This window comes from Leptodactylus fuscus, chromosome 2, assembly GCF_031893055.1.
Source record: "Leptodactylus fuscus isolate aLepFus1 chromosome 2, aLepFus1.hap2, whole genome shotgun sequence".
NCBI lineage: Eukaryota > Metazoa > Chordata > Amphibia > Anura > Leptodactylidae > Leptodactylus > Leptodactylus fuscus.
The window spans coordinates 265,356,781-265,370,109 of NC_134266.1; the positions used below are offsets into that span (position 1 = coordinate 265,356,781).

Here is a 13,329-nt window from a genome sequence, read left to right on the forward strand (position 1 = left end):
CCGTGCCGCTATTACAGCTGACTGCTTGATAACTTCAGCGCTCCATCCATCATGCATCCAGTTCCCTGCCTTTCCTACAGCCGGCAATCGGAACGGCTCCAACGTGATCCCTGGTGGTTAAATGAATCAAGAGTAGATTTCTCTGAGCGATGTAGTGATGAAGCCAAATGAAGAGCCTGAAAATCTAAGAACTGCTAGAAAAATGAGCATGTACTGATCTCGCGGCTTCTCCCGACAGTCGCCGTGCATGTAAATGAACCAGTGTATTGGATCGTAAGCGGAGGCGCGGGTTGTCGGAGCTCTGCGTCTGTAATACTGAGCTTTAAATCTCCTGCCCCGTCAAACAAACATAGAGTGAAAGGGAACCTGTTAGATTTTGTCCTATAAATCATTCCCGCTTTGATGTATCATATGTAAGGAATAGAGATGAGCGAGTATTGTTCGATCAAGTAGGTGTTCGATCAAATACTACGGTATTCGATATACACGTACTCGATTGAACACTACTAGCTGTTCGAAGTTTAAGGTTCGATTCTTCTTTAACCTTTAGAAGTCTTCTCCGTGCAGCGTCCCCGCGGCGTCTTCTGGCTGGAATTCACTCTGCCTAGGCATCCGGCCTAGGCAGAGCCGATTGCGCATGCGCGGGCATGCCCTCGCATGCTCAGTCGGCTCTGCTCAGGCGTCGGGCCGGGCAGAGCCGACCGCGCATGCGCAGTTGGCTCTGCCTAGGCCCCGATGCCTAGGCAGAGTGAATTCCAGCCGGAAGACGCCGCGGGGGCACTGCGTCGAGAGAAGACTTCAAGGAGAATCCAGCCCAACCGTCACTCGTGGACTTGGTAAGTATAATTTTATCGAATGTTGCCTACCCCTGAAATGAGCATTTCCCCCCATAGACTATAATGGGGTTCGAAATCCGTTCGAACAGTCAAACAGTGTGCGCCTGTTCGAATCGGATTTCGAACCTCGGACATTTTAGTGTTCGCTCATCTCTAGTAAGGAAGTAAATAAGAGAAGACGTTAGAAGAACTCCTACACTGTATGCAGCTTGGAAACTAAGAGTTCATGTAGCGACGAGCTCACCTTTTTAGGCGTTGGCCTTACACACCCGGCTGGTCCGTTAAGTGTGGAAGTCCATATGGGCCTTATTCGTGGGAGGATACGTCTGACCCAAAGCTTCACGCTACCTGGAGGCTGGGAAGGGATTGAGTAGAAACCCAACATCGGAGTCCAAGGAACCTTAGAAGAGGGGTCCGAGTATAGAGTAGAGTAGTGTGTAGCCAATATTGGAGTCCAAAGAAAAGGGGTCTGAGTATGGGGTAGTGTGCACCCAATATCAGAGTCCAAAGAAGAGGGGTCTGAGTATGGAGTAGTGTGCATCAGCAATTTCATACTAGAAATAAGTTCGTTACGAATTTTCCAAAAACTTTGGGTTTGGCTGAACACAATTTTTGGGGGTCTGTTACCCATGAACCATTATACTGTCTGGGATCTTCAGACCCAAAAGTATAAGAAGATGTGGAAAAATTAACAAACCACTCATACTCATCTTTCCTGACCTTTCTTGCTTCACCGCAGTGTCTAGTCTTCTTTCCCCAGTGCCCCCAGCTTCTTAGGCTATCTCCTGAGATGTCAGCACACCTGGGCCTTTGATGAAAGTGTCATGATATCAAAAAGAGGAGAGCAGAAGAGGTTGAAAAGAAGAGCCGATGATGTATCGGAGCCTAGGATGGCTCAGTATGAGTGGCTTGTTATTTCTTTGGATCCTGGGCCTCCAAGTATTTTATTTACAGGTTTGAGTAGACCTAAGAATATACCAATAGAACTTGTGGATGAACCTTGTGAACATATGCAAAATGATCTTCACGAGGTTTGCCCATCACTACTTGGTATCCAGTGGGCGAGCAACTACAATCGTGAATAAGAGGCCATCACAACTGCATCACAATGACATCTGTAAATCTGTCTTCCAGGATGTAATTAGGAAAACAGCTGCTGCCTCAGTATTGCAAACCAATAGAGGGCGCTCACTGGAATGTGCAAGCCTGTCTTCCCTGATGTAGTTAGGAAGACAGAACTCCAGTGAAATAACCCAATAAAGGCTGCTCACAGGTGTGTGGAGACTTATTAAGCCTTTAGCACTCCACTTCATCCTCGAGCACTCATCGTCCTCGATTGAGAGACTATACCTGGTAATAATCCCAGCGTCATTGCTAAACAAAGGCCTCTTGGAAGGTCGAGCATGATGCAAAAAGGAGCAACCTTTATTGGGTTATTTCACTGGAGTTCTGTCTTCCTAACTACATCAGGGAAGACAGGCTTGCACATTCCAGTGAGCGCCCTCTATTGGTTTGCAATACTGAGGCAGCAGCTGTTTTCCTAATTACATCATGGAAGACAGATTTGCATACTCTTCCCATGATCCTTTGCGAAGTGGAGTGCTAAAGGCTTAATAAGTCTCCACACACCTACAGTCCTATGAAAAAGTTTGGGCACCCCTATTAATCTTAATCATTTTTAGTTCTAAATATTTTGGTGTTTGCAGCAGCCATTTCAGTTTGATATATCTAATAACTGATGGACACAGTAATATTTCAGGATTGAAATGAGGTTTATTGTACTAACAGAAAATGTGCAATATGCATTAAACCAAAATTTGACCGATGCAAAAGTCTGCGCACCTCAACAGAAAAGTGACATTAATATTTAGTATATCCTCCTTTTGCAAAGATAACAGCCTCTAGTCGCTTCCTGTATCTTTTAATCAGTTCCTGGATCCTGGATGAAGGTATTTTGGACCATTCCTCTTTACAAAACAATTCAAGTTCAGTTAAGTTTGATGGTCGCCGAGCATGGACAGCCCGCTTCAAATCATCCCACAGATGTTCAATGATATTCAGGTCTGGGGACTGGGATGGCCATTCCAGAACATTGTAATTGTTCCTCTGCATGAATGCCTGAGTCGATTTGGAGCGGTGTTTTGGATCATTGTCTTGCTGAAATATCCATCCCCGGCGTAACTTCAACTTCGTCACTGATTCTTGAACATTATTCTCAAGAATCTGCTGATACTGAGTGGAATCCATGCGACCCTCAACTTTAACAAGATCCCCGGTGCCGGCATTGGCCACACAGCCCCAAAGCATGATGGAACCTCCACCAAATATTACAGTGGGTAGCAAGTGTTTTTCTTGGAATGCTGTTTTTTTTGGGCGCCATGCATAACGCCTTTTTGTATGACCAAACAACTCAATCTTTGTGTCATCAGTCCACAGGACCTTCTTCCAAAATGAAGCTGGCTTGTCCAAATGTGCTTTTGCATACCTCAGGCGACTCTATTTGTGGCGTGCTTGCAGAAACGGCTTCTTTCTCATCACTCTCCCATACAGCTTCTATTTGTGCAAAGTGCGCTGTATTGTTGACCGATGCACAGTGACCCCATCTGCAGCAAGATGATGCTGCAGCTCTTTGGAGGTGGTCTGTGGATTGTCCTTGACTGTTCTCACCATTCTTCTTCTCTGCCTTTCTGATATTTTTCTTGGCCTGCCACTTCTGGGCTTAACAAGAACTGTCCCTGTGGTCTTCCATTTCCTTACTATGTTCCTCACAGTGGAAACTGACAGGTTAAATCTCTGAGACAACTTTTTGTATCTTTCCCCTGAACAACTATGTTGAACAATCTTTGTTTTCAGATCATTTGAGAGCGGGCTGTCCATGCTCAGCCACCATCAAACTTAACTGAACTTGAATTGTTTTGTAAAGAGGAATGGTCCAAAATCCCTTCATCCAGGATCCAGGAACTGATTAAAAGCTACAGGAAGCGACTAGAGGCTGTTATCTTTGCAAAAGGAGGATCTGCTAAATATTAATGTCACTTTTCTGTTGAGGTGCCCATACTTTTGCACCGGTCAAATTTTGGTTTAATGCATATTGCACATTTTCTGTTAGTACAATAAACCTCATTTCAATCCTGAAATATTACTGTGTCCATCAGTTTTTAGATATATCAAACTGAAATGGCTGCTGCAAACACCAAAATATTTAGAACTAAAAATGATTAAGAATAATAGGGGTGCCCAAACTTTTTCATAGGACTGTATATGGTGGTCTCTCCCTAAGGAGTGACAATATCCCCTTAACAATGACATCTGTGTGAAGGAAAAGGAGAAGGAGTCTCCCCTTGTACAGGCCAGATGACCAATGATCACAAGTGACAGACTATAACGTTATTCTTTTTTGAATGTTCTTATTTCCAAGTTGTTGTTATTTCTAATTGACCTGACCACTAGCAAGAACATCCAGCTGAGTGTCCATCTCCTGCACATTACATCAGCTCAGTGTCATCAGACCACCCATAGATGTGTATGGCGCTTCATGGGTCATTCAACAGTCTACAGCCTGCTACAAAACCTCGAAATGTGCAGTACAGAACGGAACCAGCGCATGCGCAGTGCGTTTTCCCTTGTATGGGGCAGACAATTCACAACTGTATTGAGCATGCACTGATTCTCTTTTCCATAAGTTAGACTATGGCCGGCACATGCGCAGAACACACATATGATAGTCCTCTTTATTACAATGAGGTATTGTTTACAAATGTCACACAAATCGTAAAACTATAACAATGTGCAATCTATTTACCCCACAATGACATTACCCTTCAACCCCCTAGGGCTACTCTTCAGTAGATTGGATCCATAGTGACAACACTGTAGGTTACAGGACGGACCTGTGTCTTCAGTAAACCTCATCTACTATGCAACTATGTGACATAATGATTATTATTATTATTATTATTTATTTATATAGCACCATTAATTCCATGGTGCTTTACATTTGGGGGTTACATACAATTCACAAAATATACAGGTACATATACTAATAGTGATCGGCTGGCACAGTGGGGTAGAGGGCCCTGCCCGCGAGGGCTTACAATCTATGGGGGAAGGGGGTAGAGACAGAAGGAGAGGGGGAGACTGTACAGATGGGGGTGCGGTGATAGTGTTATTGGAGGTTGTAGGCCTTCCTGAATAGGGGAGTCTTCAGGGCCTTCTTGAAGCCTGTGATTGTGGGGGTCAGTCTTATGTGTCGTGGTAAGGAGTTCCAGAGTATGGGGGATGCACGGGAGAAGTCTTGGAGACGGTTGTGTGAGGATGTGCCATGGTAGCAGTGACACAATCCAATCATGTGTCTATAGACAATATGTCTTTGAGGCCTCGGCCGGACAGAGTCCATAGGTACACGGTAGCACCACCACAGGATGTTTGAGATGTTTTCTTGTGCTATAACTTCATTGCTTTACTCATCATGTTTCTTCTATTTGTGTCAGTTTTGGCAAGAAAACCGACCAGACTATCTGAACATCCAACTGTACCTCAGCCAAACAGATGGGATCCAGGTAAGGTGTGAAGAATCTCCTCATTTCAATGATGTTGCTCATATAGCTTCAGAATTACATCTGAGGACACCATTATAGCGGCGTGTTGTTTCGTGTCTTTACCTCCTGAGGAAAACCAATTTTCCTTTGCACGCCTGAATACTTCTCAAAATGTTCTCCTGGTTAACGGTTATTTTGCTCAAACAATTTTTTTTTTTATGCGTGATGGAGCCAGGTGAGAAGTGAAATGTATTCCGAAAGACATTAGTATATTTTCCAGTGACCCTTTCAGAAGATCTTGGCGCTCATCAAAGGCAATGTTGTAGGTCACCTCGAGGACGTATTGTGAGTCCTGTTTACTGACACATTAGAGTAACGTTGCCTAAACCCACCAATTTTGGCAAGCGAGCCCCTAATAGTTTGAGGGTTTCTCGACTCCCCTGGTAACAAATGTAAAGGGGATGAATGGTTGAGTTGTTGGATTGGTTTGGCTGGGACTTAGTCGAGTAGATAACTTAGTCAACTGAACTAGAACAGGTGCACAGTTAGCGTAGAGGCTCAACTCTACTTTAACGTTGGTCCACACCATCACATTCTCATTCGAGAATATAAGGGGACTTGTTCATACCCCTGTGTCAATTTTTCATCAACATTGTGACCCTTAATCCCATTCCTGGGTGGCCATGATGCAACATCATTATAGGGTCCTTATTGCAACCACAAATCCCAACCAACCATAGGCGTCCATGGTGCTGCTAGTTTAGGCCGCTACACTCATGGGTAGGATTATAGGTCCATTATAAAAACTACATAGTAAGGCCACATTACGGCCATCTGATGTAGGCCTTCTTGAGATGAACGTTCTGTTTGTCACAAGCCAAATGTCCATGTTTGGCCTTATTCACTTGACAATGAAAATGGAAAATGGCCATGGGATGTTGTTTTTTGGGACTGGGTGGTTGGCAGGAGCAACGAAGGGTCACAGAATGGCATGGGAGTGGTGAGGTTTGACCTTTGCCCTTTGCCTTCTATCAGTTCTTCTCGGTACTTGCAGACAATTTTTGGCAGAATTTGGCAGGGAGGTTGTTCCCACCATCTTGGAGAACAAAGCACTGATCTTATGTAGATGTAGGCTTGCTCCAATCCTTCTGTCTCTTCATGTAATTCCAGACAGACTGGATAATGCTGAGATTAGGGCTCTGCGGGGGCCGGATCAGCGCTTCCAGGACTCCTCCTCCAATGGGCAAAGGTCCCACCAAATATTGATGGGATTTACATTTCTCTTTCCTTCCTTCACTTCATTTGGTTATTCATATTAACCTTTCTATGTCTGGAAGCATTCTTACTTTGCTGCATTTTTTTCTATACCTGCCTAAAAAATGTATACCGATATCTTGCTCTCAAATGACTACCTGTCAAAAAGTTGACTACTAGTTTCTACTTCACCCTCCAGTTGGGTAAAGGTATACCTAGATTGAGTTACTTGTTACATTAGAAGAATTTTTACGCCTACATTGACTCTTAACATGGAGTGGATCTTGCCTTTATTACATAGGACGCTAAGATGGCCACCCTCCACTGTATTAGACCTTGCATGACGCAGACCAGCGGCATAGAGCATCATGTGGACAGGGTTCAGGCCGTATGTTCACTCATACTTTCATTCCGATCCATAGTTATACCAACAATGTGACCAGCTGGGCGTCCCTTGATGGCTAAGGGTTGGCCCAAACCTGACTAGTAATAACTTATTCCTTTATTGTAGACACGTAATAACACAACGCTTCCACCAGCGTTTCGGGATTTAAAGGGGCTCTATCAGCAAAATCATGCTGATCGAGCCCCACATATGCGTGAATAGCCTTTAAACAGGCACCGTAAAAGTTATATTAAACTACCCCCCCCCCCCCCGTTTTAAAATAATACCCTAAAAAAGAATGTGATAAACTTACCGAAGGTGCACGGTGGGCGGGCATTCAGGGTGCGCCGTCTTCTTCATCCACGCCTCCTCTTCCTCCGATATCCTCGGGTCCCGTCCTCCTCCGGCGCTCGCGAACTGACAGTGATAAAAAAAAAATGGCCTGGGCGCATGCGCAGTAGCATGTGGCTTCTACTACGACTACTGCGCATGCGCCCAGGCCATTTTTTTTTTTATCAATGTCAGTTAGCGAGCGCCGGAGGAAGACGGGACCCGAGGACATCGGAGGAAGAGGAGGCGTGGATGAAGAAGAAGACAGACCATGAATGCCCGCCCAGCGTGCACGATGCGTAAATAGATCATTCTTTTTTAGGTTTTGCTGATAGAGCCCCTTTAAGATCCCCATTCTCAAGTGATACACGGTAAAAAATAGAAGGATTCCGTGTGGAATCGATTCTGGGAGCCTTCGTGCGTGTCTCCCATCCCATTGTCGGTCTACTTTTCTTCCCCGCCTGGGGCTGACGGAACGACTGCTAATGGTTTCCAACCCGACAAAGCATTTGGGACAAGTGCCATAATCGGTGACTCCCTTAAATGATCTGTACCAACAGTCTAACTGATCTGCTCACTGTATATATCATCTCAACTATATTATCCAAAGTCATAGCGTCTGTCTTGTGGCAGAATCCATCTTAGCTCTTGCCCCCCTGTTGGGTCTAGACTTCTTGAAGACAGGCACACGGGCCCGGCAGTGATAGAGTGAGCGCTGTTATCTGAGCCTCACACAACGTGTAATCCCTTCATTCACAAATTCTTATGGATCCCACTGTGCCGTTTCTTGCAGAAAATAATTGGTGAAAAATACCAGGCTTTGAACTCTCGGCTTATTATCGGACGCCCTCGGTGGAAACTTTTGTTTGATGAAATTGCCAAATCTAACAGACAGTAAGTACCACTCTGAGGTATTGTTCCATGATAAGGGGGGATGGCGATGCATTTCCGACAGTCTAATAGCTATTTGTTTGCAGTTTTGTGAGGTTTTATCTAATAAACCCAATGTCAGAGTCTCTAATGTCGCTCGTAATTCTCTCCGTCAGGTTTTCCCGGATTTGAGGAGAATGGAGCCGTCAAAAAATCTTTTTAAATTTTGTGCAGTCGAGAGGGGATCATTTCCCAAAAGTGACTAATAGCTGGGATATGGTCTAAATATATGGCTGGAGGGGTCCAAAAAACATGGCTGCCTTCAAGTAACAGTGCCACACCTGTCCATTGGTTATATGTGGTATTGCAGTTCATTCACTGGAGGTTAGGGTTGAGCCGATCTTGAGATTTCAGGATCGATTTTAAAATCCGATTTCCGATCATTTTGCAGCCGATCGCGATCGTGAAATTTGCTCGATCGCCGATTGGAATCCAATGTTTTCCGATCCCGATTGATCAACCCTAGTCAATGCTCTTCTATGGGAAAAGTCACTTTTAGGGTTGAGCTGATTTTGAGATTTCAAAATCCGATTTCCGATCATTTTCCAGCCGATCGAGATAATGAAATTTGCTCGATCGCCAATTGGAATCCGATCTTTTCCGATCCCGGTCGCTCAACCCTACTTGAGATTCAGCACCATGTACAACCAGGGGCCATGTGTGGTGCTAAAACGGATCCTGAAACGGATTCCGTGGTGGAATCCCCAAACATAGAGTGTGCTCTGGTGTGAATCCAGCCTTAGATTAATTATCACAAATAATATTATCTTTCTACTTTCTTAGGAAATCAGTCGGAGTGTTTTGTTGTGGACCCAAAGGTCTTTCCAAAGATCTCCATAAATTGTGCAATCGCCCGAACGCCTACGGGACCAGATTTGAATACAATAAGGAATCCTTTAGCTGAAAGCGAATGTAGGAACAAGGGACTGAAGTGCAATTACTGCAAACCAAAGAACATCCATCAATGAAGATTCACATCGGAGCCATTGACTTCTATCCACATTGGAGCCGCGTGATGTGCAGATTATTATGTATCTACAGGACCGCATCACTTGTGGCTTCTTCATTGCACTGTTTGTTTACGACTTGATACAAAGTGTATTTTGGTTCTAAATTGCAGCAAAATTTGTGAAAATTTGGGAACAAATTCTACGCAATTGTAACATATGAGTAGACCCGTATAGTTTTTAGTTTCTCTTGTGTTGATACTACTTGGTGCTCTATATGGCCACTTGGCACATCACATCTTTCTTCCCCTCCAATATGGTTTCTCTAATGTAGCTACCCATGATGCTTCTGGCTCTACAGAGACAGAGGGGTGGAGTCTGATCACACAGCACTGGCCCTGATCTTTCCTACTTAAGGGCACCAAATTACAGATCAGTCATATAAAACTGTTGTACCATAGTACAGCAGAATCTAAGTGTAGCTTTCTCACCTTCAACCTGCCTTCTGTTTGGGATAGGGTCCTCCCTGTTGGCTCTTAAAAGCAGGAGGCAGTGTGAAGCTGTATCACCTAGGATACACTGGAGATTCTGCACACAGCACTCACAGATAGTATAGACAATGCGAGTCAACGGATTTTTAGGACTTTGCTGATAATTATTGTATGATCGCACCACGTATTATATCACTGCTTTCTTAGTTAAGTTAAATTATATCTGCAGCAGCACTGGAGGGACATAAAGAGGAACAAGGAGGGCAGAGCTTGGTGGGATTGAGGTTATTAATATATGTACAAAAAATACTGGGTTGCTACTTTAAAGGGGTTAAACAGAGAGTATATGAGTACTTGGTTCCTCTAGGGCATTTAAGTAGGGAATCCAGGGGTTTCGGGCTGGTTCTGAGTCCCGACCTCAACTAGCACCTGTCCCTCGGGTCACTCCACCTCCTCCCTCCTCTATATATGATATATTATATTCCTCACTGAGGTATTTTATATTGTTCTTGCTATTATATACTATGCAATCTTTAAGCAGCTTTAATATCTTTTTTTTCAAATTATTAGTAGTTTTGCTTTTACTTCATTCGGCCGTCTCTCTTTGAATTAAAGGAACACTCTGGGCAAATTTGATACACCGTGTTATGTCTAGTGCAGGGCCGGAGGAGGCCGAGCATGACACAGGGATTAACTTTTTGGTATTTTTGGTATTCATGGAATTCCCTATGTCAGGCACTACTCCATTCACTCTTTATGTTCTACCTAGACTATGCCTTTAAAGCAGATCCTGGCACCCCTGACAGTGTGCTGATTAATGTTCAAGCAACAGGGACATCACCAATTTAAGTGAATTCGATTGAACTGTAATACCAGACACAGCCACTATACAATCTATGGCGCTGTGCCTGTTATGCAGTGAAGAAGGGTACAATGGTCACTTTAATCAGCTGATTGTGGGTTTGTCAAGTATTGGACCACCACCCATGTAATATTTATGACAATTTTAGGGTAGATGCCCAATATAAAACTATTGGAAAGCTCCTTAAGATAGATAAGAAACATTTTGGTTGCTTGCAGCCACCATTAGAGGGAGCTGAGGAGCTTACTGTATACTGTGTAGTATAGTACGCAGTAGGCTCCTCAGCCCCCTCTAGGCTGTAGGTTGTTACAGTGTCACTATTGTATGTCTGTACAATATAATGTTCTTTGTAGCTGTCAGAGCTACAGAGAACAAATGCAAAGTGCCTGGTTCTTATCTAAGTCATTTTGGTCTGTACTCCATGCACAAGCAGTGTCAGTTTACAAAGCAGTCTATGGAGAAGGAAAGCATTATGTGGCCGTCTACAGCATTAAGCCTGTTGTGAAGGACAGCTGTCTCTCTGTAGTGCAGACGTCTCTCTGCTTTGAGGAGCTCTCCTCTTCTTTCCCTCTCCGTAGACTTCTATTGAACAAATTAGACCAGTGGCAGAAGGAGACGAGATATTTTTCTTCAATAACGACCTATATTGCATGTTTATTATCTTCACCCTCTCTATGGATTAAGGGGAAAAAAAAGTTGTGTTGCACTATAAAGGTAACCTTTCCTGTAATTCTTTGGCAAATCAGAACTAAAGCAGCAGGCTTTCAGACTCTTTCTGGGCCAGTCTAGCACACATCAATATGGACAGCAAAGACGTTTAGGGCATTATTTTCCTTTTTTATTGTGTTTGCACCAATATATTGTTATTGTGTTGCTATTGGTTCTTTAGATATTGGCTGGTGCTTGCGTTGATGCTTGCATCGTTGCAGGTTCTTTGATGTAATGTATCGATGGCATGCCATGTGAAAATACCAAAGAAAAATCACATAGGTCAAATGTCTATAGTGGTCTCCAACCCATAAACCACCAACTGTTTCCAAAACCTCCATTCAGGTATCATAAGTGAAGTTAAAGGGATTCTACCATTTAAACTCTTTAATTTTCTATTTGACATGTCGGAATAGCCTTAAGAAAGCAAACAGCACTGGAGGAACTCTCTCCAGCGATGTCTCCATCTTCTTCTTCAGCAACCGACTCTTCCATGTTCTTCTGGCTGGGGCCAGACGTGTGCACCTCCGCAATTGGCTCTGCCATTGGGACGCAGGCCTGTAGTTCCATGGAGAACAGGAGAGTACTGCACATGCGCGTGTAAGCGGCCTCCAAAAAATGGCTGCCGGCCGGCCTGTGCACTCGGCTCTTGCCTGCGTCCCGATGGCAGAGCCGACTGCGCAGGCGCACAAGTCTGACCCCAGCCGGAAGAAGAAGATGGAAGAGGCGGTTGCTGAAGAAGATGGAGGCGTTGCTGGAGAGAGTTCTCTTGCAGCATTGCTGTTTGAGCGATGGGGCCCGTCCCCAGTGCTGCGAGAGAACTCATTTGCATACTGACAAAAAACGGATTTTTCACCTAACGGCGGGCCAGAGACGACCTATAAAGGTAGGAGATAATTAGCCTTTCTTAAGGCTATTCCGACATGTCAACTAGAAAAAATAAGAGTTTAAATGGTAGCATCCCTTTAAGGAGAGATTGATGAGTATGGCAGTTTTTTGTTTTTACCTATTCTGAGCCTTTTTAGAAAAAAAAAAAAATACTCACCACACTACCCCTTTAATTGCTTGGCCAGATGGCTTTAAGGTTCCAATTAGGACTAAAGAGTGGACCAAGATGCAATTACTTGAGGGCATTATTTTCCTTATTAATTCTCCTTGTAAATTTTTGTTACTTTATTTACCAGTATCTTGAGAAGTTTTGCATGTGGGTTTGTCTTAAAAAAAAAAAATCTCATGCTTGAGCCTTTTCACTGAGCATGGGCTTGGCCTTCAGACTTGTAATGAGGCTGCCGTGACCGATCCTCTTTACTCATCCATCTGCCAGATATTTATGGCATTGATGCATTTCTTAATATAGACGTGTATCTCTGGATAATGAATGTGGATTGTGAAATCTTGTAATAAATAATAATTATTTCTATCACAGTTATGGTCATAAATTGAACAAATAGATGAGCCTAGAGATGAGCGAATGTTTCAAAATCTGTGTGGTTCAGATGTAATGGTTCAGCCCGAAAGTTTCCTTTAGGTTTGCATGTGTTCATTCTGTACCAAAAGTGGACATTGCTTTAAATAATCATGTATGACACTTTGAGGAATCCTAGAACTCTATCTATAATACATAGTGTATAACACTGTCAGGGCTCCTAGGAACCTATCTATAAAACATAGTGTATAACACTGTCAGGGCTCCTAGGAACCTATCTATAAAACATAGTGTATAACACTGTCAGGGATCCTAGGAACCTATCTATAAAACATAATGTATAACACTGTCAGGGCTCCTAGGAACCTATCTATAATACATAGTGTATAACACTGTCAGGGCTCCTAGGAACCTATCTATAATACATAGTGTATAACACTGTCAGGGCTCCTAGGAACCTATCTATAAAACATAGTGTATAACACTGTCAGGGCTCCTAGGAACCTATCTATAATACATAGTGTATAACACTGTCAGGGCTCCTAGGACTATATATATCTATAATACATAGTGTATGACACTGTCAGGGCTCCTAGGAACCTATCTATAAAACATAGTGTAC

The 13,329-nt window shown here is 43.6% G+C and overlaps 1 protein-coding gene across 1 annotated transcript in view; it reads left to right on the top strand.

The window, feature by feature from the left end:
• The window catches only part of NOX4 (NADPH oxidase 4), a 152,892-nt gene extending 143,566 nt beyond the window's left edge, over positions 1–9,326 (top strand). The window contains exons 16-18 of the mRNA XM_075266225.1: positions 5,327–5,395; positions 8,137–8,237; positions 9,057–9,326. Of these exons, the coding sequence (XP_075122326.1) occupies positions 5,327–5,395; positions 8,137–8,237; positions 9,057–9,177 (291 nt within the window). The 3' untranslated portion in view covers positions 9,178–9,326. The remainder of the gene's footprint in view (positions 1–5,326; positions 5,396–8,136; positions 8,238–9,056) is intronic.
• The last annotated feature ends 4,003 nt before the right edge of the window (positions 9,327–13,329 follow it).